Source organism: Phaethon lepturus, unplaced genomic scaffold (assembly GCF_000687285.1).
Source record: "Phaethon lepturus isolate BGI_N335 unplaced genomic scaffold, ASM68728v1 scaffold5041, whole genome shotgun sequence".
Lineage (NCBI taxonomy): Eukaryota > Metazoa > Chordata > Aves > Phaethontiformes > Phaethontidae > Phaethon > Phaethon lepturus.
Window position 1 is genome coordinate 189,933 of NW_010518409.1, and position 21,396 is coordinate 211,328.

The 21,396-nt window shown below is 37.0% G+C and overlaps 1 protein-coding gene across 1 annotated transcript in view; it reads left to right on the plus strand.

The window, feature by feature from the left end:
- Positions 1 to 21,396, plus strand: part of PRKCE (protein kinase C, epsilon) — a 296,007-nt gene that overhangs the window by 189,696 nt on the left and 84,915 nt on the right. The window contains exons 6-10 of the mRNA XM_010296719.1: positions 1,705 to 1,837; positions 4,689 to 4,831; positions 6,014 to 6,110; positions 7,790 to 8,004; positions 9,317 to 9,490. Of these exons, the coding sequence (XP_010295021.1) occupies positions 1,705 to 1,837; positions 4,689 to 4,831; positions 6,014 to 6,110; positions 7,790 to 8,004; positions 9,317 to 9,490 (762 nt within the window). The remainder of the gene's footprint in view (positions 1 to 1,704; positions 1,838 to 4,688; positions 4,832 to 6,013; positions 6,111 to 7,789; positions 8,005 to 9,316; positions 9,491 to 21,396) is intronic.

Sequence of the window (21,396 nt, forward strand, 5' to 3'; positions counted from 1 at the left end):
CTGCATCCGAATTGTCAAAAAGTAGAACAAAAGCCATCCATGTGTTGGCCCACGGATATTGTAGAAGATGGTAGTCATAACACAAGGTACTGCACACAGCTACTGGGTTTTCCAGCATAATTACTCCGTACCTCTAGCAAGCTTTTGTATATTAATGGCATTAACACAATATGTTCTTCATGTTATCATGCACTTAAATAAATGGTAACCTAATCACCTGAAAATGAAATCAGCTGCCTTCAGAACTGTACTGTCAGGGAGGTAAATATATCTGCCAAGGGCATGTTCAGCTCTGGATCAAAAGAGAAAACAAAGCAATCCTGTCACTTGGGTTAAAGGTTTGTCTCAGCTAAAGTGGCCCTCTTAGGCTTAATTAGGAAATTAATGTTAATTTCAGTGGACAGTCATTTACCAAGGAGCAATGTGACTGCTGTCTTGTTCAGCCCCCTTAGACTCCTCAGGTTTTTGGTACCCTTTTTATGGCTGGGTTGATAGGTGATAAGTGAGGAGGGGTGTGGGTATATGTTTTTTCGTAAACAGTTGCAGCCCTCAGCTGTAACCAGTGAATGCTTTATGGTACACAGAAGTTTGTTTGTTTGTGTTTTAGCAGAAAAACGAATGCTTACTGTTCTGTTTTGTGCAACAGCAAGGGCCTACTATCTTTGCTATAGGATTAGGTGAGGAGATTAGGCGATCCCTGTTCCTTGGCCATGCAGAAAAAATACAGTTCGTAGTTTTATTTGTTAAAAAACTACATTTATATGCTTGAAAAAGACTAGTTTTAAATTACAAATCAGAGTTGTGTGTAACAACGATTTTAAGCCACTCTTTCAACTTCCATGTGAATTTGGCTGAGATACTAAGTGATGTCATTCTTCCTGTGCAATTCACCACCATTTTTCATATTGGAAGCATTCTTTAATACCTGTTTCACAACCAGTATTTTACATCCAAAACCTAATCACTTGCATAGGGTCGTGACAAAGGACTGTGTGTAGCTATTGTTGTTTTTGCATAGTACTCACAGGAAGATACAAAATCTTGTGTAGATTTATATTCCCAGGCTCCAGACTGGTGGAGACTTGTATGCTTTGCTGTTACAATGCTCTCATTGTTTAGAAGGGGTACTAGATCACTGGAGAGAAGCCAGTGGTAATAGGAAAGGGAAGGAAAAACATTGAAATAAATCACCTGCGATGCAGTGACCACTCTAAAAATCGAACAATGACATCATTTAATGAATAAGTAATTGTAACTTGGGAACCCTGAACACAACAAATTATCATTGTCATTTTCATAATCTAGAGAAGAGTGGGATATGAAAAGGTAAAGAGGTTGTGACATATTTCTCTTTCTTAGTCCTGTATTAGTTTGGCCTCCTGCTCCTAAAACAATTGGGAGTGACTTCCTTGCCTTCCACATTAAGAGATCTTTCCTGATAGCTGTGTATTTGTTGTTCCCAGAAGTACTAGGAAGTAGACTTTAATCTTTATCTCTTGGACAACAGCAGCCCTTCCCCTCTTTTCCTTAAAGTAGTGAGAAGAACTCTGGAGCTGGAGCATATCTAATGCAAAGATCACCATCTGAGCACAGAGCTATTTCTTGTTTGAATTCTGTGTGGTTTCAAAACATAACAAGGCCTCAGCATACACTGACTATAAAGAAATTAGTTAGAATGAAACATGCTGTTCTCTCCTTTTTCAGCAAGTGGGATCCCAGCGTTTCAGTGTCAACATGCCTCACAAGTTCAGCATTCACAATTACAAAGTGCCCACCTTCTGTGACCACTGTGGTTCTTTGCTCTGGGGTCTTTTGAGACAAGGTTTACAATGCAAAGGTAAGGATGACCACTTCAGAGCTTTTCTTCTTCTTTGTGAGTGCAGTAGACTTGGAAAGACTTCAAGGTATTCTGTTTTTTTCCAGCATGTACAGGAATTAATAGAAAGTAAATAGCGGACTGCTGTAGGGATTGCCATCACAGTTGGAAAATGGTCTTCTACCCTGTCTGCAACACCAGTCAGTAACAGATGCAGAGGACAGAGGTGCAGAAACGTGTTTTGCACTTGCTGCTGCGTAGGTTTATTGACACATGGGAAATTAGAAGTTGACAGAAAATGAGGAGCATGAGAATTTACATTCCTTTAGCAGTTTGTGGTGATGGTTCTTAAACTTCTAAAACATCGTTATTCCAGCTACTTTTCTCTTTAATACCATCTTCAAAAATTACTGTTACATATTGGCTAAGCTAGGCAAAACCCATCCTGTGCGCCCCTATCCAGAAGATGAGGTATTCAGATACTAGCTAAACCATCTTTTGTGATAGTCTACCTAGCCCCTTTATTCCAGAATGCAAAGGATTCATTAACTTCTGCAGCTGAAGGACTGTGTACTCTTTACAGTAACTGTATATGAAGTTACTGCTGGAAGGTGCATTCATGTCATTTTATCCGACTGACAGAGGTGGTTGCTCCCATACCTCCTTGTTTCAAGCAGGTCTAGATATTCTAAAAGGGGGAGAAAACAGTACAAACACTCGCAAAAGAAAGTAATCTTTTAGAAATGGTGAATGAAATAGATCAATTAGTGGGTTGATGGGAATAATGTCATGAAGATTGTCACATTCTTAGAAGGTAGTACCAAGTGGAATTATAAGCATTTTCATTTTGTTACACCTTTACGAATGGTTAGGTCCATCTTCGTAAATACAGGAATTGTATTAGGTGCGGTTCTCAACAGCAGAAAAGTGGAGTCACATACGTATGTATAAACGTGTAATCTATTAAATACATCCTTTGCAGTACTTAAGATGAGACATAACTATAGGTGAAGGTCAGACCTAATTTTTCATGTCACAAATTTCTGAGCAGCAAGGGATAGAAGCCATTTCTTTCATGGCGAAGTGATGCACAGTGAGAGTGTTCTGAAGTTCAAGCCTTCCCTTGTCGTTCTAGCTAGTGAGCAGTGATAAAAGATTGGCTCTAAATGCTGTTACTTTACTACTATTAAAGATTTTGTTCAAATGCTATCTTAATTATCATGGAGATATGTTCAGAGATTTTTCCATTAAACCGGATTATTTTTTTCTCTCTGATTTTTATGGTATGGTATCATATGGTATCTATGCACTCTAATGTGTGAATGTATTAATTCGCTTTCATATTCTTTCTCAAATACCATAGTGGTTCATTTCTTCTTAACTGTAGAAAATAATGTTATTTCTCATATGTATGAATTTACTGTGTAGCAGATGCATAGAAAGAATAGTTCAGAGAGCCTGTGTTGCTTTTTCCATGTTCATAAAATCAGTGCCTATAAAAATGCAGCATTGTCTGCATGGAATCTAGAACTCACTGGAGCTGGAAGTGTCATTTTCTCCGTGCTTTCTGTTCTCTCTTATTAAGTGCCAAACAATGCTCCCATCTTCAGAGATGTACTTGTTTGTCCACTGTGGTTATGAACAGCATGAATAGTGTATTCCAGAGATTTATTATTCTTCTGTTTTTTTTCACTGCTTATTCCTGTGCTGCCTTTTACAAAATATGTTCATGAAGTTGGATGATACAAAATTTTCCTGCTTGCTTTACTTCAAGCAGTTCAGTTCCTAAGTGTCCACTATTGTGGGTCCTAGGTCAAACATTTTACTTGGCACTGAGCTTTCATCACCGAATACACATGCGCTGAAAATACCACGAGTAGCAATTTCTTTTTGCTCTTTTTGTGAGTTGAAACATATTGGAAAAGGAAAGGCACACACTTCCTGGAGCGTGTGGTTACTGCTGCAGGTACAGCGTCTGCGTATAGTCTGAGGCAAACATGGTTTGTTTCTTTAGGGTTTATATGGTGAAAGCATTGTTGATGAACTATGTAGTGAAATGCAACTTTACAAATATGTACTTTTTTGGGTTTTCTTCTCTAAAAAGTAGTGAAGTTAGGAATTTGAGCAACTGAATGTTAATCTAGTTTTTAATTATATTTGCAGTTTTGCTTTCTTTATTCCTTGCTCCACAAGAGGGCAGTGAAGTCTAAGACAAAATGTCATCTGCTCCTAACAAATTCACGCTATGCTATTTTTAATGGAGCTATGTTCTTCCCACTACTCCATAACCTGGAAGCAATGTCATCTTTTTTTCTTCTTACTAGTATGCTAGTTTCAGGAGATGGCATTTAAGGGGAAGAGCTTAGTAAAAGGATTGCCATCTAAAGAAAGAGACTATCTTAAGAGTGCCAAAGATTTCTATTATTAAAACTTAAAGTACTGTTGGTTTTATGCCTACCTGTGTTAGGAGTTAATCTACTTGAGTAAAATAGAGTAAGAAGAAATAATACATGAGGAACTGATGTTGCGCTGTCAGTATGACAGCAGAATTGGACTGCTAAAATCCAAGCTCTGAAGGACTTTTCTAATTTAAATTCTATTTAAGACTTAGCAGGATCTTTATCATATGTTCATATGTGTCTGTTCTGGTTACTGTGTGAAAGCACTGTTCTGCATTTAATATCACAAGAATGATAACCAGGTTAGTAATTTTATATTGGCATTCAAGTGTCACTGCAAATCCAGCTAAGTATTTTTCTACTGAAATTATTTTAAGAAGTTATTGGTATGTCCAATAAAGTCTGATTTAAGTAAGAGAATTGTATGCCAAGGCAGTATTTAACTTACTCTGTTACTTTACATTTCATTGCAGTTTGCAAGATGAATGTACATCGACGCTGTGAAACAAATGTGGCACCAAACTGTGGAGTGGATGCTAGAGGCATAGCTAAAGTTCTTGCAGATCTTGGAGTCACTCCAGATAAGATCACTAATAGTGGGCAGAGGAGGAAAAAGGTAATTTTACTGTGTGGTGTCACGTAAGAAACAAGATAGGTGTGGCTGTGTTGTACCTTTACTAGTTGGGGTTTGATCCCACTCACTTGACTTGCACAAGAATTTTTTTTTTTTTGAGTCAGTACAGAACTAAGACTTTGGTTTTTGATTTGTAAGTGCAAATCATCTATTCTGAATTTTGATATTAACTTATTTTGACCTGCTACAATTTTGCAGATCTGGAGTCTGTAGAGTCTGGAAGGATGTCCCCTTTTTAATTTTGAGGAAGGAGATTTGACAGAAAGTCTCAGTCTCTGACACAACAGTTCATAAAAACATAAAAGTCTCTCTGGCTCAGAATTGGCATTGGCTAATTGATTGAGACACAGCACTGCTCCATAACATTGTAAATGCTGATAAATAAGCCAATGTGCTGACCCTTATGAAGAGGAGCTGTTTGCCAGATGACAGTTCCAGAGTTATGATCACTATTACAGGAAGATCTAGGCTGTTCTAGAAATAAAAAGTATAGGTTACCCCAAGTACATCCAAAGCTGATGGCGTTATTCTGGATTTGTAATATATGTCCTGGATCAGAATTTGGCCACACTTTTTATCTCTATTTGCATGATTGTGACGACAGACCCATTGCTCTCACTTACAGAAATAGGCAAATTTTACCTTATTTTCTTAAAACATTGACAGTTGGTTCTGTTCATTTTCCTGATTATTGCTCACTAGGATCCCAGGTACACTGTTTTAAAATGTTACAGAAACAGAAAATTTCCGACTGTGTTCTGTGACTCCTGGGAAAAGATGATGTCATATCGTTACTGCATGAGTTAGTTTGCTGTGCCTTCTAATGCTTTTTGTAGTTAAATATATTAACTGGATAGATTTCTGCCCAGGTTCAAGGTGGCTGTTCAAAACTTTCCCACCCACTGGGTATGCTTATTATGTTTATTTCATCTTAAGAACCTATTTTTCTTTAAATTGCCTGTTCTTTCTCTGGTTGTATTACGGTCTCCATTTGATGTGATGCCATCTACTGCATGGTTAAGGTCTTGTCGGTGAGAATCTATAGGGGTAGAACACCTTCACTTTCCTTCATACTTCTGCTGGCAAATTAATGTTGTTAAATTAAATTTCCTCTTGGTGCAGGAGGATCACATAGCTGAGTACCCCTTTTGGAATTGTTCTTAGCTAATTGCAGGTGCAGAGACTCAACAACCAGTTCCTGGAAGCGCATCATCAGAAGAAGATAGGTCAAAGTCAGCACCAACTTCTCCATGTGATCAAGGTCGAACATCTCTTTTTATTTCCAAACTGATATATATTGTCACATATTTTCCTTTTTTATGAGGAGTAAAAAAGCTATTGTCCCCAGTCTTTGTAGAACCAAATCAATGAAGTAGTTACCACCAGAAAATAAAGCACTTCAGAAAGTTACGCCCTGCAAAAACTGTTTTAAAATGCCTACCTCTCATTTCATTTAAATCTGTGAAATTAAGTGGCTTTTAAAGGGAAAATTATAAAAAAGGTATCTTAACAGTATTTTAAGTTTACTGGATGAGTCCTTGCCTAACCAAATACCTTTATGTAAGGAAATTATACATTCTATTGTAAGAGTGAGAACATTTTAAATATTACCACGGAACTTGAGAGAGCCTTTATCTGAAAAGCCTCTATCTGTTAATAAGTTTTTGAGATAAGATTGCCTCCTTGCAATTCCATATTGAACATCTGTGGTAATAAAACCTTCTGTCCAGTAAGGCTATGCTAGAGTGTGTGGTCTCTAGAGGCTTCATAAAACCATGTTTCCTTTCGGTGATTTTTTTCATGCATAGATTTGGAGGCACATATTTTATTCTTCACTGATGTTACCACTGATTTCATTTAGCTGAACAGCCTGATTGACAGAATGTGTATGTCAGCAGCAGTTTTTTAATCTGATCTGATTGATGTTTCTGAACATTGGAAGTCTGTGAGGTATCTTATGTACCATCGTGTGTAAACTGATGAATGAAAAAATCTTTACAGCACAACATAGGAAGATGGATACTTTTGTGTCAGATTCTTTGAAAACTATTTACAGGTGAAAAATTTCTCACCCTTATTTTTAGGGAAGAGACTTCTAAAGTTCTGTGGTAATGAGTACAGCAAGACCCTTGAGTCCAGAACTGATTTAAATTTGTCAATCTTTTTATTTCATAGATTGTTTGGTTAAATAATGCTTTTTTAAATATCTGATGTATCTGATGTTTTGCTTAAAGTAAGAACAACGAATTTGTCTAAACTGTTACAAATTTCACATTTGTAGCTGTCCAGTAAAACTGGTGCTTCTAGGGCCATCAGGCAGAAGTACTATGCAAGAGCTTGAGGCAGACCCCAAGTCTGTTAGTCACCAGGACTCACTGTGTTTAGCATTGAGAAACTTTCAGAACCATTTAGCAGATTCACACAATTGCTGCTTGAAGCAGCACTAGGAAGTGGTCACTTTATTGGCAGGCGCCTGATAACAGCTGGAGCTGAGTAAGATGCTCCATTCATGTTGACTTCAAGGACTGGGACGCCCAACTATCCTTTGAATTTTTGAAGATACAACTCTAAAATACTTAAGCAGGAAAATGAGTAAGTGCCGCAGGAAGATATGGGTATTCAAAACAAAGTACTTCTCTGTGGTAGAGGAACACCCAAAATCACTAAAACAACTATTTGGCCACTATTCTTATCTGTCAAGTTTTGGATATGTCATTCTCTTAGGTTCATTTTAAAAGGCCACCCTTCCTGTTAGAGCAGGATTTGGGCTGATTACTGTAAGGTGGAGAAGCAGTTTGCTAAATATGTGTTCTTAACTACAGAATGCTCTACACAACATTCAGGGATGATGAATGTCCCTCCCCAAAACTGATACAGACTAACACGGGCTGTTTTTCTGATGTTTGGTTAAAACAAACACTTCTTCTCACATTTCCACAGAAATCAAAGAGCTGGAAAACAACATTAGGAAAGCATTATCGTTTGACAATCGGGGAGAGGAACACAGGGCAACAGCTACAACGTCAACAGACAACCAGCTTAACAAATCTGGGGAGAACGGTGAAAATGGAGAGGTCAAACAGGCCCAGACCAAGCGAATAGGCCTTGAAGAGTTCAACTTCATCAAAGTATTAGGGAAAGGCAGCTTTGGCAAGGTGGGTAACATTTTTCCCTCCTCCACTCCCTGGTGTGCTGGCTTTTTTTGACTGTACTGCTTTGAAAATATTCATAGTGACATTCAGAAAGTGCTTCCACCCCAAGGGTTTTTCTTTCATTCTTTACCCATTCGGTAAAAGCAGCTTTTACCCCACAGATCAGGAATATCAGCTTCCTGAGCAGCTGGCATTTTCTGTCCTTCAGTTCACTCCATTAACTAGGGTTAAGCCTTTTCAAACACAATGTCAACATTTCACTGTTTCAGGATACTGGTAATGAAATGAAGACGTACATACGGCTACATACATAGTGTTCAAGAATATAATTAGTTGTAGCCGAGGAGGAAAAATCAGCTCAGGAATAATGCTGTGGAGTTCTTGAGTTCATCCCCTTTCTCGATAATACCCATTTCAGGTTTACTTGTTTCACAGAACAGTTTGTGTGTTTGTTTTCCCTCAGTGGGTGTGTGCAGTGCTGGAGAAAGCAGTACTCAAGCATGTCCGCTCAGATACAATGAGTGCAAGAGGCTGAGAGCTGCCGAAAATACCACACATGCAGGAAAGATGTAATTCACCAGATACCTTCCCACAGTATGGAATTGATGAAGGTGGAAGGGACATTGCTCTATTTACAGAGCTTAAAGATTTTCTTTTCATAGTGCTGTGCACTGTGGAATCAAAGAGAGGACTGAAACGTGAACTTGTTTCACAAGTACACTCTTCCTTCCTTGATATACGGGAACTGCAGATGCAGGGGAACAGGCCTGAAGCAGTTCTTTTGTCTCCCTGTTTTCTAATCCTTTTTCTGAAGATTACCCTGGCTCCAAGCCAGAACTGACCTTAAACAGAATATAGGACTTGAACGTAAAACAATAGTAGTAGTTAAAATCAACAACTTGAAAGCAGCCAGAATGGTATGTGGGATTGTATGCTAGGTTCATCACACAAAAATCCCACTACAAACCATGGGAGATAAAAGTGGGAAGTAAATTTCTGTTCTACATCAAATTCCTTCATTTTTAAAATCTCGTTAATAGGTACTCATTAAGGTATTTGAATGAGTGGATAAAAACTTCTTATCTTCTAAAAAACCCTTTTTTATCTTTTATAATTCTTAAATAACAAATTCTGTTTCAAATTTAAAGAAAACCAGAAGTATCTTTTTCTAAAATTACATTACTTTTAGTTTTATAAACATGCAACTTAATTCAGGGAAGTATGTAACTGTCTTTATATTTTCAGTGCAGTCAGACTCATATACAACGCTGAATTTAAGGTATCTGTTGTTCATATGAATTTCTGTTTGTTTTAGGTAATGTTAGCTGAGCTAAAAGGAAAAGATGAAGTATACGCAGTGAAAGTCTTGAAGAAAGATGTCATACTTCAAGATGACGATGTAGACTGTACAATGACAGAAAAGAGAATTCTGGCATTAGCACGGAAACATCCATACCTAACACAACTTTACTGCTGCTTCCAGACAAAGGTAAGCTACATGAACCTTTTACCAGTTTGTGCCCAAGGAACAATATTCGCTATTTCCAGAATAAAAGACAGCAACAAAAAAGTACAGCAATATTTGAAAATATTTCTGAGAAGTTTTTAGCATTTCAGCAGTACTGAACACGAGTACTGGCTGCTGTTAAATAGCATAAATACCTTGTAAGTACCAGGAGATGGCAGTAAATGAATTAAAAAATAAAAAACCCACACACATGCATAAACCACAAAAAAATACTGAGGTGCCATTTTCTGGCAGGGTTTCTCCTATGCATCAATAGGGTCTATCATTTGTTGAATCAAGTACAAATGTTTTTAACATCCAGTATTCAGAGTAAAAATTCTAAAATTATCTTGTCAGAAAAGAGATTATGGCAGAACACTCATCTTTTCAGTTGTTTTGTGCTGTGTAGTATATAAAATGTTCAAAAAAGAAAGGAAATAGGTATACTGCTTATCAAATAAGTTCCTAGAGTGCTAATACTACTTGTGTGCTTGAGGAGCAGCAAGAAGGAAAGGCAGAGAGCGCTGACAATGACAGCCTGTTCACGTGGTATGGTCCTTGTTGGTAATTTCTCATACAGAATTCGTCTTCATAGCACATATTTTGGATTTGCTGCTTAAACGTAAGTGAACATTTGGATGGTGTGTCTGATTCTCTAGGATTTCTGAATGCAGTCAAAGTCCTTGAAACCAGTTGTGTTCATAGAATGTTTCTGGTTTTTGTTTTTTAGTCCCTTATTTCTCTCGTCATTCAGCTGCACTGACAGTTTTCTACCTAATTGTCCAGAAAGCTTTATAGAAAAAAAAAAAGAAAAAACCCAAATTCACAAGGTGAATCTCTCTTGCAGGCAGAATACCAATCATATATAATTGAATTACAGAAGCATCCATTAAGTGCCTGATAAAACGTTTACTATTTCAAAGCACTGAGGTTCGAGATTTTGCCTATTGAACTAAATATGCCATTCATTTCAGTGGGGTGAGTTTTTGATTTGTAGGGAAGAAGTTCAGATGTTAGTGTATATACGTATGTTTTAAAAAAATCCCTTGAAAATCAATCAAATTCCTTGAAACGTCTGGGATTTTTTTCCTTTCAGTAAGACATTACATTTGAGTAGTTCGGTCAATTTAATGGAAAAGTTAGGCAAATTAAATGAATAATTAAATTAGCATATTGAACAAAATTAAGAGTTACTAATGATGTGTATGAGTCTGCATCTGTACATACCTACCTATTCACATATTCTAACCAAAACCACATACGACACAAGTGAGCAATTGCAATAATTATGTGTGTAGAATTACAGAAAAGCTGTGACTAAAAGATCTTCCAGCAAAGTTATCAGGAAAGATAAATAGAGCAGTGGGAAAACCATGGGAAAATGGCTAGTAGGATCAAGATTATAGTGTGTTCAAATATGCAAATACCAAATGCTTAACATGTTTATACAGTTCTTAAAATAGTGAAAGTGCGTTAATGTTTTAGATGCTTTGAAGTTGATACAAAAAAATAGCCCAGGAAGGTGTGTATACATATAGAGGATGTTTCATGTGTTCAGACTTTCATTTCATTTGAATATACATATGAACATACTCTTTAAATGTTTTAACATGTTGTTTTAAAATCTATTACTAGAATTGAGCATATTATTGTAGATAAAGAAAGTGATAAAAAGGTTGTACTGAGGTGAGGGTTAAACTCTGTGAACAGAGAAGGACCTTCAGGATTAAGGCAGACCGTACTCCCTGAAGTGTAAATAAATGTATCACCAGCCTGATGTGAATCATGTGGCAGAACATTGGTAAAGACTGGTTTTACAGTAAGTGACTTAAAGTAGAAAGTTCTCCTGCTACTTCTCTGGTTTCCTGGAGATTTTCTTCCTTTTGTATTTCTCATCTGTTCTCCCCTTTTTTGTATAGTGCTTTCTGTCTTCCTCTCTGCTCTCCAAAGCCATTCACGAAACTAAGATTCAGAAATTCTTCTCACCATGTTTTCCCTTACCATATCTCTTGACCAGAGACAAGCTATAGTTTGTGGCTTTGCTTGAACTTAGAGGAACTGATAGTTACATAATTTATAGTTACAAGTCATTTGCTAGTGACTCTTTTCAAACAACCAAAACTACACCTAGTGATACCCAAACAAATTAAAAGTCCACAGCTGAAAAATTGAAGTTGTTTTTTTTATCATGGCCTATGAACAATTTGCAAAGAACTCTTTATAAAGAAACAAAAAACCAAAACATACACAGAAGCAAAAGCAATACCTCTGCTAAAGCTATAAATTATTTATGAATGACAACAAATGAAAATGTACCAAGTAAATTAGTGACTGAATGATTTGTTCAGGTTCAGTGGAAAAACAGGTAGAAAAACTTGCTCAAACAAACATGGTCTGTGGTTAAAATAGCTTTACTGAGACAAAGGCTATTGTACAATAGAGTTTAAAATGTGTTTAACAGTAGTGTCTAGTTACTTACGCTGCAATTGTATGCCGTGCCATGGCTGCTGTGCTTTGCAGAACAGGTCCCTGAAGTGATCATACTGGAATTAAATTTTACATTTCAAGTAGAGCGTATTGGTCGTATACACCCTGACTTAATGGGAAGATTGACTCAGTATTCATTGTCAAAGTACTCAGAGGTTGGCTTTATGTAATGAGATTACTTGCTTTGTTCTTCTTCCACAAAAATGCGAATGTATGAGTTTGACTTCATATATTGCAGTGTTTTCCTTCAGTAATAAGGTGAAGACACTGCAGAAAAGTTGCCTAATGTGCTTTTCACAGTAAATATGCTTCAGTATTATTTGTTTTTTACATGGAGCAGACTTTTCGTTAGTATCATTTACTAAATGGTGCTGTTGTTATCACAAGTAAGGAATCGTATTTAAAATTACCTTGGAATTCGGAAATCGTGCCAAATAATGGCTAATACCAGCATACCTTATACACTAATGTGTTTTTAGCCCTACATACCTGAATTTACTTTCAGCAGTCCCATCTAGTCTCCGTATTTTAAAGGAATATTCTTGGGACTGGTTATTTCTCATGTTCCTTCTTAATCCAAAAGTTAACTTTGGTCAAACCAGTTTGATTTAAGCCCATCCGAAAATGGACCCCACCACCACCAAATCTACATTCTATTATTAAAATTATATATATTCAAATATTGTACTTCAGGGGTTGTTTTGCGGTCTGATATATGATGTTTTGTCTGCAGTAGTTTGAGGTATGAACTCGGCAACCCATTAGAATGTAAAATCTATGGGCAAGACCTCAGCTGATGTGTGTTTTTACATGGAAGGAGCTCAGATATTTTAGTGTAGCGTATTTTATAAAACCACGTCACAGTTGGATAGTATTTTTCAACACTCCTATACTATGGCAATAGTTTACTTCCTGTTTTGCCAGAATATGGTCAATGCATCTATCAATGTATTCAGAGGTTTGATTTGTGTTCTGCTTGTGGTCTGTGTGCTGGGATATAAATGAAGAATACTGCATTCTGTATTTGGCACTCCCATAGCGAAACTTGCCCAAAGCCTAGTATACAGGGTACAGCATTTTTGAAATAACTGACCTTTGCATCATCTTTGATTTATTCAGGGCTTCATTGTGTCGTTTATGGAGAAAATGTTGGGTGTTTTCAGGACTACTATTGTTTACATTCTTTTTTCACTCTTCCTCCTATTTTTTCTGTATCTTCTTCGATGTGCTGGTTCCTTGTGTTTTCAGTAAGGAGTATCTCACCTGACAATAATGCTGATGCTGCCCAATTCCCCTCATACCATGCTTCAGTGATCAAGTATGGAACAGTATCCATATTAGGTTTTATTGAGAATGCTTTCAGGTGGCTAGCAAAGGAGGTTTAAGTATTTCTACAGCTATTTTCTCTGAAGACGTTCTTGTATTTGTGGTGCTTTGTTCACAGTTGGAAGTTTCAGAACTGTGAAAATTTAAGTCTTTTTTAATGGAAATTTGAGATTCTACAAAATAAAGGTATAACTAGCTTCACTTTATTCCTCCTACACCACTGTCAACCTTTCTCGTAGTACTTTATATTTTCTAGACCTCTACCCTAACAAATACTTTAGAAATAAAATGTTTTTAGAATTATTTAAGACAGTGAAAGCTTTATTATGATAATTCGTTATAAATATAGAAGACTAGAGAGCTACTGCTTTTAACTTCTCCCATTTGCTATTTTATCCAACTTCATGAAATTAGACAAATTTGGAACTAGTTCTGTCCTGCTCTTTTCAGAGTACTATCTTCAAGAAAATTGCTTTGTACACAGGCAGAGTGGAGAGTACTATTCATACAGAGCAATGTTCCTGTTGAATGATAGAATTGCATAACTTGTAAGGGACCCTTAGTCAGCATTATAGCTATTTCTATTAGAGAAAACAAGTTATTAAATAAAGGATAGAGAAAGCCAGGAAGTCAGTTACTACAGGTAAATAGTTAGACTTATCCCACCCATAAAAACTTTTTTTTTTCCTTTGGAGTTGTCTGCATGTCATAGCATAGCTCCTGAGCTGACCTGCAAGACCATTCACTTCTTTCCTGTGTTCTGGTGTAAGGTAGAGATAAGCCACGTGAGAGTGGCTGAACTGAAGGACATGTAGGAATAGGCTGTAGTGACCTTATTATGATTATGTTGAACCCTTACCTGTTACATTCTACCTAGTGGCTTACTACTGGTTTATCCTAGATTGTGAGTACTGTGCTTCGTGTACTATTCCTTTCTGCGCATTTGCACTGTATCTCACATGCTCTGGGTAATGCTGGAATGCTGGCATTTATAAAGCTAAGATTTAGGAGATTTTGTTTCAGTTTCAGCTGTCATGATGTTCCTTTGCGGTTTTTGGCAAATCTCTGAATCGCCATCTGCATCATTCCCCCTGTAAAAAAACAAGTAATCAGTCCTCCTTCTACTCATGGCTTGTATTTAAATGTTTCCAGGGAGGGTTTGGAAGTCCAGTCGTACAATGTTATTACAATGTACAAGGATCAGTATGGAGAAGTGGAACATTGCAAAAGGTTTAAAATGGAGTTACATTTTTTAAGTGACTTATTTTATTTGTGTAAGAAAATGTAAAACAGAAGAGGAGAGAGTATCATATGCTTGTGATGTTTTCTAAGGCACTTTAAGAAGAATCACTGTAGTATGTGACCAGAACTGTCTTCGGTAATGTAACAGCAAGTCTTATTTGTATAGTCTTGTGTGTATTTGTACAAAAAAGTAAATGTCTTCTGTAATAATAGCTCAGAGGAGTGTCATTTATGATACAGAGTGCAAATGAACCTAACTGACTAGCCACTGTTACATTCATCTGGGACTAATGAGAGCTTATAATCCGTTTTATCTGGTATTCTTGTACTTTTGTTGCTAAGCAGCTAAAGCCATTATGCAGATACTGCTATATGGGTGTAATCTGTTTAGCACAAGTTTGCATTGCCTTTTGTTACTGATTAGTGTCAAATTAGAACTTTTTAGGGCCCAATTCTGTTCATTATTATCTCTGCTTCAGTGAATTTGTACATGTGTGAGACAGAAGACTAAATTAGCCCCTGTATTTTTAGCTAATTCAGTGCTAAAATATTTGAATAGAATTTAAATATAAAATTATTGACAAAAGTTTCCTAATGGTAAGTGTTAACTGTAGTAAAAAGGTAGAATAAAACAGTAGGTAAGCACAGAACAATGTTATTTATACTGTTTATAATCTGGTATCTTTTTATATATGTTTATATGCAAACTCAGTTTTAATATTTTATTTACCTATATTATTATATATGCATGTACACAGAATATGTGCAGTAGTAGCTATTTTTTAATTCCCAGCTGGTTTCTACAGGCAGTTCATATCGTAAGAAATTAAAATGAACTGATACTGACTCATTCTTTGGAATATTTCCTGAAGCACTAGAAGTTGAGTGGTATCTGGTGATGCCTCATGTATCATACAGTCAAGAACTCATGTAAATACATGACATTTTGGCAGAATGAGGTTTTTCAGAAATTTGGGTGCTGTGTATGTTGTTTACATTTCCTGTTGACTGCTACACGGTATGAATGCATTGACCACGATCATTGTATTGCCTGAAAGTAGACAATGTGGTCAAGAATAGCTGGAACGGTGAAGCTGATGATTAAATACTGTAATCATTGTCTCTGTCACACACACAAGCCCCTGTTGCCAGCATGATGACCCGGTTTGGGGAAACTTGCTATTATGCTGCTCAGTTATTGCTAGCTGCTCTTGAAGGATTATTAAAGCCTGGTTAGCTCACTGAAGAGTCATTGTTCACATTAGTCCTTTTAGTGTTAAACTTTTGTCAGGCTATCAGTGCAGCCAGGCTCATCATCTGTAGGAGAAATTACTCCTCCAGCATCAATCAGAAGAGTCTAAATGCTTCTCTTTCAGACAGGAAAGACTTTTATTTTGAGATGTAGCACCCAAACTGAACAGGACTCTTTCACACCCTCTCAAAGCTAGGGCTTGTTCCTAGTTTGCATGTATAAAAGTGAGTGCTGCAGCTGCAGCTCCATGGATTGCTTTGCTGTAACCAACCAAGGCCTCGACAACCCCGCGAATAGTCCCGAGTCAGCATCTGTGGCCAGAATTCACTGCAACTGCCGTCATGAAATAGGTGAGGGCAAGCTGGAGTTTGTACTGATTTTATTTACCTTGGTTCTCATGCCTGCATATTAAGGTTTTAGAGTTAACTATGCCAGTAGTTTACTGTGTTAGAAACATCTTAGTGTAGCCAAGTGTAAAATTCAACTTCAAGATTTTAATCCTGATGCGATCTTGTGCAGACAGGAGGTTTGTAGGATAACAGGTGAAGCTAAGGGCCTTTTAGGTACTGTTTTTCATATCTCTTGGACAGAGTAGCTGGAACTCCATACTGTATACTTTTCCTCTTGGGAAAAATGTGTTTCTCCAGTTGAGGCATGTTTGAGGGGAGGAATTTTCAGAGAATCTACCAGATGCTTTGCCAGTAACTTTCCTGGCAAGTCTGTCTGTCTTGAACACCGTGCTTTAGCAAGACATCAGAGGAGACAGGTATATTGTCATCCAAACAGAGCAAAGGGGGTAGCAGACTTTGAACAGAATTGGACTAGATCCATCATTTACTGGGTCCACAGAATCTCTCTATAAGCTTTGCACAATGGCTGTGTTAACATCATGCTGGTTGATTCCTCATCTGGCATTTTTAATCTTACAGCTTTTCTGGGAGTGGAGTACTGTTCCTCATCCAGCAGGCTAATTGAACAATACTGCTTTAAATTAAATCCTGCAGGTTAAGGCTGGAATGTGGCTTTTAGTTTAGTTTTGTCTTGGGAGAAAGGAGTGGGAAGGATAAGCATAATCCACTTTGTGGCAGCAGCCCTTGGGAGAAATGTGCCTGATAGGTTTGTAGCAGGATCTGTCACCCTGCCGCCATGTGCTATGACCGTCCTTTCTGTCCTTCCTCTGCAGCTACATCTCGAGACCATCCTCACATCTGGTGTAGGATTCCCCATCTGGACAATAGGTAGGTCAGTACATGACCTACATGAACCCCTTGGCCCTTTGTCCTAGCACCCTCTGTGCTTTTTCTCGCATTTTATAGCCATAAAGCGCTATTCACAATTTGCCTTTAACGGGTTCAATATAAAAATGAATTTGTGAAAGTAAAACTTATCTTTAAAATAAGTGGAAATGTAATGCTCACATGGGTCACTGTCAGGATGCCTTATTTATGCTAGTTAACTGTTTTAAAAGCTATTTAAAGAAAGCCGGTTTCACCCAAGTGATTGTGGGAAAACATTTAATACTGTGTTTGTTAGGTGTTGCTCTTACAAGTAAACACTAAGGCACCCCAAAGGAAGAGTCAGGAAAAAAGAAACTGCATATAAAATTTGATTCTTCTGCAGCTTCTTTTGTAAATGCAGGAAATGTTTCTCTTTGGAATTCATTTGGGCACTTTAATACGGCTTTTTTTTTTTTTTTTTTTCTTTGTAACAACAGTAGGCTTAGTAAATTATAGTTGTACACGAGAGGATTTCACCATGGGAAAGAAATGGAATTTACAAAACATTTGGGTTTGCATCTTTAGTAAAATTATCATTGCTTTTTTTAGCATGTACACAGAATAATTTTAGATTTGGCATAACATGTCTTCTGCACCATACACCATGTGTGAGGTGGGCCAACCTTGAGTAGGGTATAACTTAAATTACACTTTATCTCTTCTCAAAACCACACCATCAGATTATTTTTACACTGTTAATGGGTGTGTGAGAAGATTTAAGGGAATTCAGTTTATGCCATTTTATCTCACTTGTGGATGAGTAATTTTAGCAGAAACACACATACTTTTTTGATGGCAGCAGGACTTACTCTTGCCTAATTACTGTAGGCTAAGAGTAGTGATGCCTAGCCGATAGTCTCATGCTTCTGTGTCGGGAAGCATGTACAGAGCTTTGTGTTCTCACGTAAGGTGAGCCCAAGGTCATTCTGTAAGCTGAGAAGTATTCAGTGCATTGTGTATCTCCTTAAAAATGATGACAAGGAAAGTGATCCATAATGTCAACTTAGCAGTTAAGAGAAGTGACTCTGTGGAGGAGAGCGAGTGGTGTGTCACTTGTGGGCCTGTGAGTCCACAGTGCCTCTACACCAGCAATGAAACACAGTATAAAGAGTATGTACAACTTCCACTAATAGTAAGAAACAGTCAATGTAGATCTAAAAAACATGTACAGGTAAACTGTATCTCATCATTAATGCTTTCTGTTCTTGTCCAGTAAACTGATCAGTCATTAAAAAGTAATTGTTCAGAACTAAGGATACCTGAGTAATAAAAGGCTCCTTCCAAGTCCTGGCTGTGCCTATTAATACAGTAGTTCAGAGGAATATAAAGAGTGTTTGGCAATTTGGAGATCATGGTAGTGAACGTTAGGTTGCGGACTCTGCTATTTCATCTTGCAGCAAATAGCTGTGAAACTACTGTGAAACACTTTCTTTTTTGGTTCTGCACTTCCCATGTCTAAAAATGTGCAGAATCACCTTTAAATGAGACTGAAAAGAGGGAAAGGGCACTGAGTTTTAGTTAATGTTCCTTTCCATAGTAAGTGAATTCTGATTATTATTGAAGCATGAATTATTTATATTGTGATCTCAGAATATAGTCCACTAACATGTCTATTATATTACAAAACTACATAAAACAAAGTTTTAAGTTATTTCCCAAAGGAAAATCCTCTGCTTAATTTGCTCACAGTCTTTCTCTTCCTACACAGTGTAGCATAAATACTTTACTTTTCTTGCATTGGGTCTACTAATCCATCTTTTCCTGCCTTACACAGTGTATTTAATAACTGTAAGTCTCTTTCCCATGCACAGTGACTCTCTGCGTGTAAGGTTAACTTTGTTGCAATCAGACCACTAGGTCCTCTAAGGATTAATGAGGTTTTTTTGGAATGGTATGACTCTTAATAATAATCATCCAATGACACTACTTCAAATAATTTAAATAATAGCAGTAGCTATGCTGGTGGAAAAAAATCTTTCTTCTTTTAAAGTTAGTACGTTATAAGGGAACCAAGTGTTCATGGAAGGCACTCTGAAGGTTAACTTACAAACTTAACTACTTTAATTGTGTATGGAATAATAGGAGCTAGTAGAAAGTCTGCATATTTCCACAAACTCATTTTTAAGTTGTGACCTAGAGAAGTCACCCCATTTCATCCTTAACTCATCCAAGAAAGACCCAGTTAGAATCCTTCCTTTCAGAGCATGTAGACCTTGCCAAGTACACAAGAAGGAAAATCGTCCTTTTAGGTACTTAACTTTCCATTCAGCCAATAGAAGGATGGAAGGGATCCATTTCATAAGCTTCTATAAATAAGTTTTTCCAAGAAGCTTCACTGAATCACACAAGATAAGTAAATTAAAATACTCCTAATTGATAAGTGGTTTCTTGAAAGCTCTGTGGTGCTACTTATTTTCTGCAGAAACCCAATATTAAAATAATCATGCAAAGTTCCGCCCTTTAAAACTGCTTCCTGAGTTGTAGAAAAAAACTATGCCCTGAAGATAAGACACACTATTTTCTTCTGTGTCACTTTACTCATTTTAGAGGGTCTGGATGGCTTAAATGATGGCAGAATTTTGGTCAGTGTTGTCTGACTAATTTATACTTATGAATTGCCAGGGTTTTCAGCTGTGTGAGGTATATGCTTTGCCAAAAATTAATCATGTTCTGGAAACAGGAAAGTATGGAAAATAAAGTAGATACAATTAATGCTTCTAAAGGTCACTGTTGCATTTATAGAACTACAGAAATCCAGACAGTGGGGAAAGGTGTATGAATAATGACTTTCAATAGATATTGAAAAAGCCTAGCTCAGGTAGCTCATGTTTATCATACAGAACAAAAAAATCAGTGTGTGGTGCTTACAAAGATCAGGGGATATTTATAAAGTGCTTCATTTTCAGGAAGGGTTATGAAAACATGTTGAGCAGATGATGTTATATGCAGACTAAGGATTTTGCAGTATTTATCAGTTTGCATTAATTCTGTGTGCTCATGTAATTTTTCCCTTGAAACGTGAATTTTTAACCTCTTGGTAGATATCTTTCATCCTCTTCCAGAAAGTTAATTTGTACAGAGGGCCAAAGAAAAGGTAATACCAGGCTCTGATCTCATGAGGGACTGCATAAGACATACTAATGTAAGAACAGCCAACAGCTTGTTTGGCCCAGTATTCTGTCTCTAGCAGTGCCAAAGCAGCTGCCCAGGAAGAATGTAGGTACAGGGTAAAGCACATCATGGCATTTTTCCAGACTGCTATCCCAATATCAGGAGATCGATGACTTGGGCATTTCCTGAGCCAAAGATGATGGTTTGGCATGTAATGAGGATGGCATCTTTGCACATAATACTGTTTATGGGAAGTGTTAAAAGTGAGAAAGTATTTAGAAATGTAAGTGTTGGAAAGCATTGTGTTTTGTTCTCCAGCCTGGAGTGGAGAAATCCTCTTAATATCACATCTGCAAACAGACAACCATAGAGTGCACTATAAATATTCATACACTTTAACAATATTTCTGAAAGTAGTGTCTATGCCATTAAAAAAATCTCCAAACTGATGTAGCTGCACTATTTCCCCATTTTCTACAGTAGTGAAGTAATATATCTGGTCACCTGGAAATAGCAACTAAACATACCAAGGTTTCTCAGGAAAAAAAAAAACAGGATTCCCTACGGGTGTTTTGATATGCATTTCCATAATGTGTTGTTATGCATACATTAGATATAAAAAATATTATGTGCTGTAATACAGGTAAATAGTAGATAATAAATTTGATAGAACAGTTCTCAAATTATATTTTCCATCACTGAGAGCTAAGGTCCTGAAAGAGATAAGCGTTACAGGATCTTGTGCTTTCCCATCAGGAACATAAGCAGTGAACCACAAGCTGGCAATTTCATGCCAGAGCCAGAATGGCATCATGCATAATGCATCAGACTTAATAAAGAAGCATGCCAAAGAGTGATGCCATCTTTCAGATTTTCAGTCTGCAGTGTTCTTTTGTTGAATTTCTGAAGTAGAAATGAAATAAAGGTTATTTAAAACTTATTTCAGCCACTTTTTAACAGACTTATCTGAGCATTTCTTAAAGAAAAGGTTGTGTATAGACAACTCTTTCAGAATTGAGAATAGCTGTGTTGTATATGTTGATGAGTATAACTCATGGATTCATTTGTGGACCCATAGAGTAGGAGAACAAGTTCTCAGAGAGAAGTTAATTAGCTTCTTTGGACACCCAAGAAATCTCACTTGTATTTTTAGACAATCAAACAGACAAAAATGAAATAAGGTCTCAGCAGGA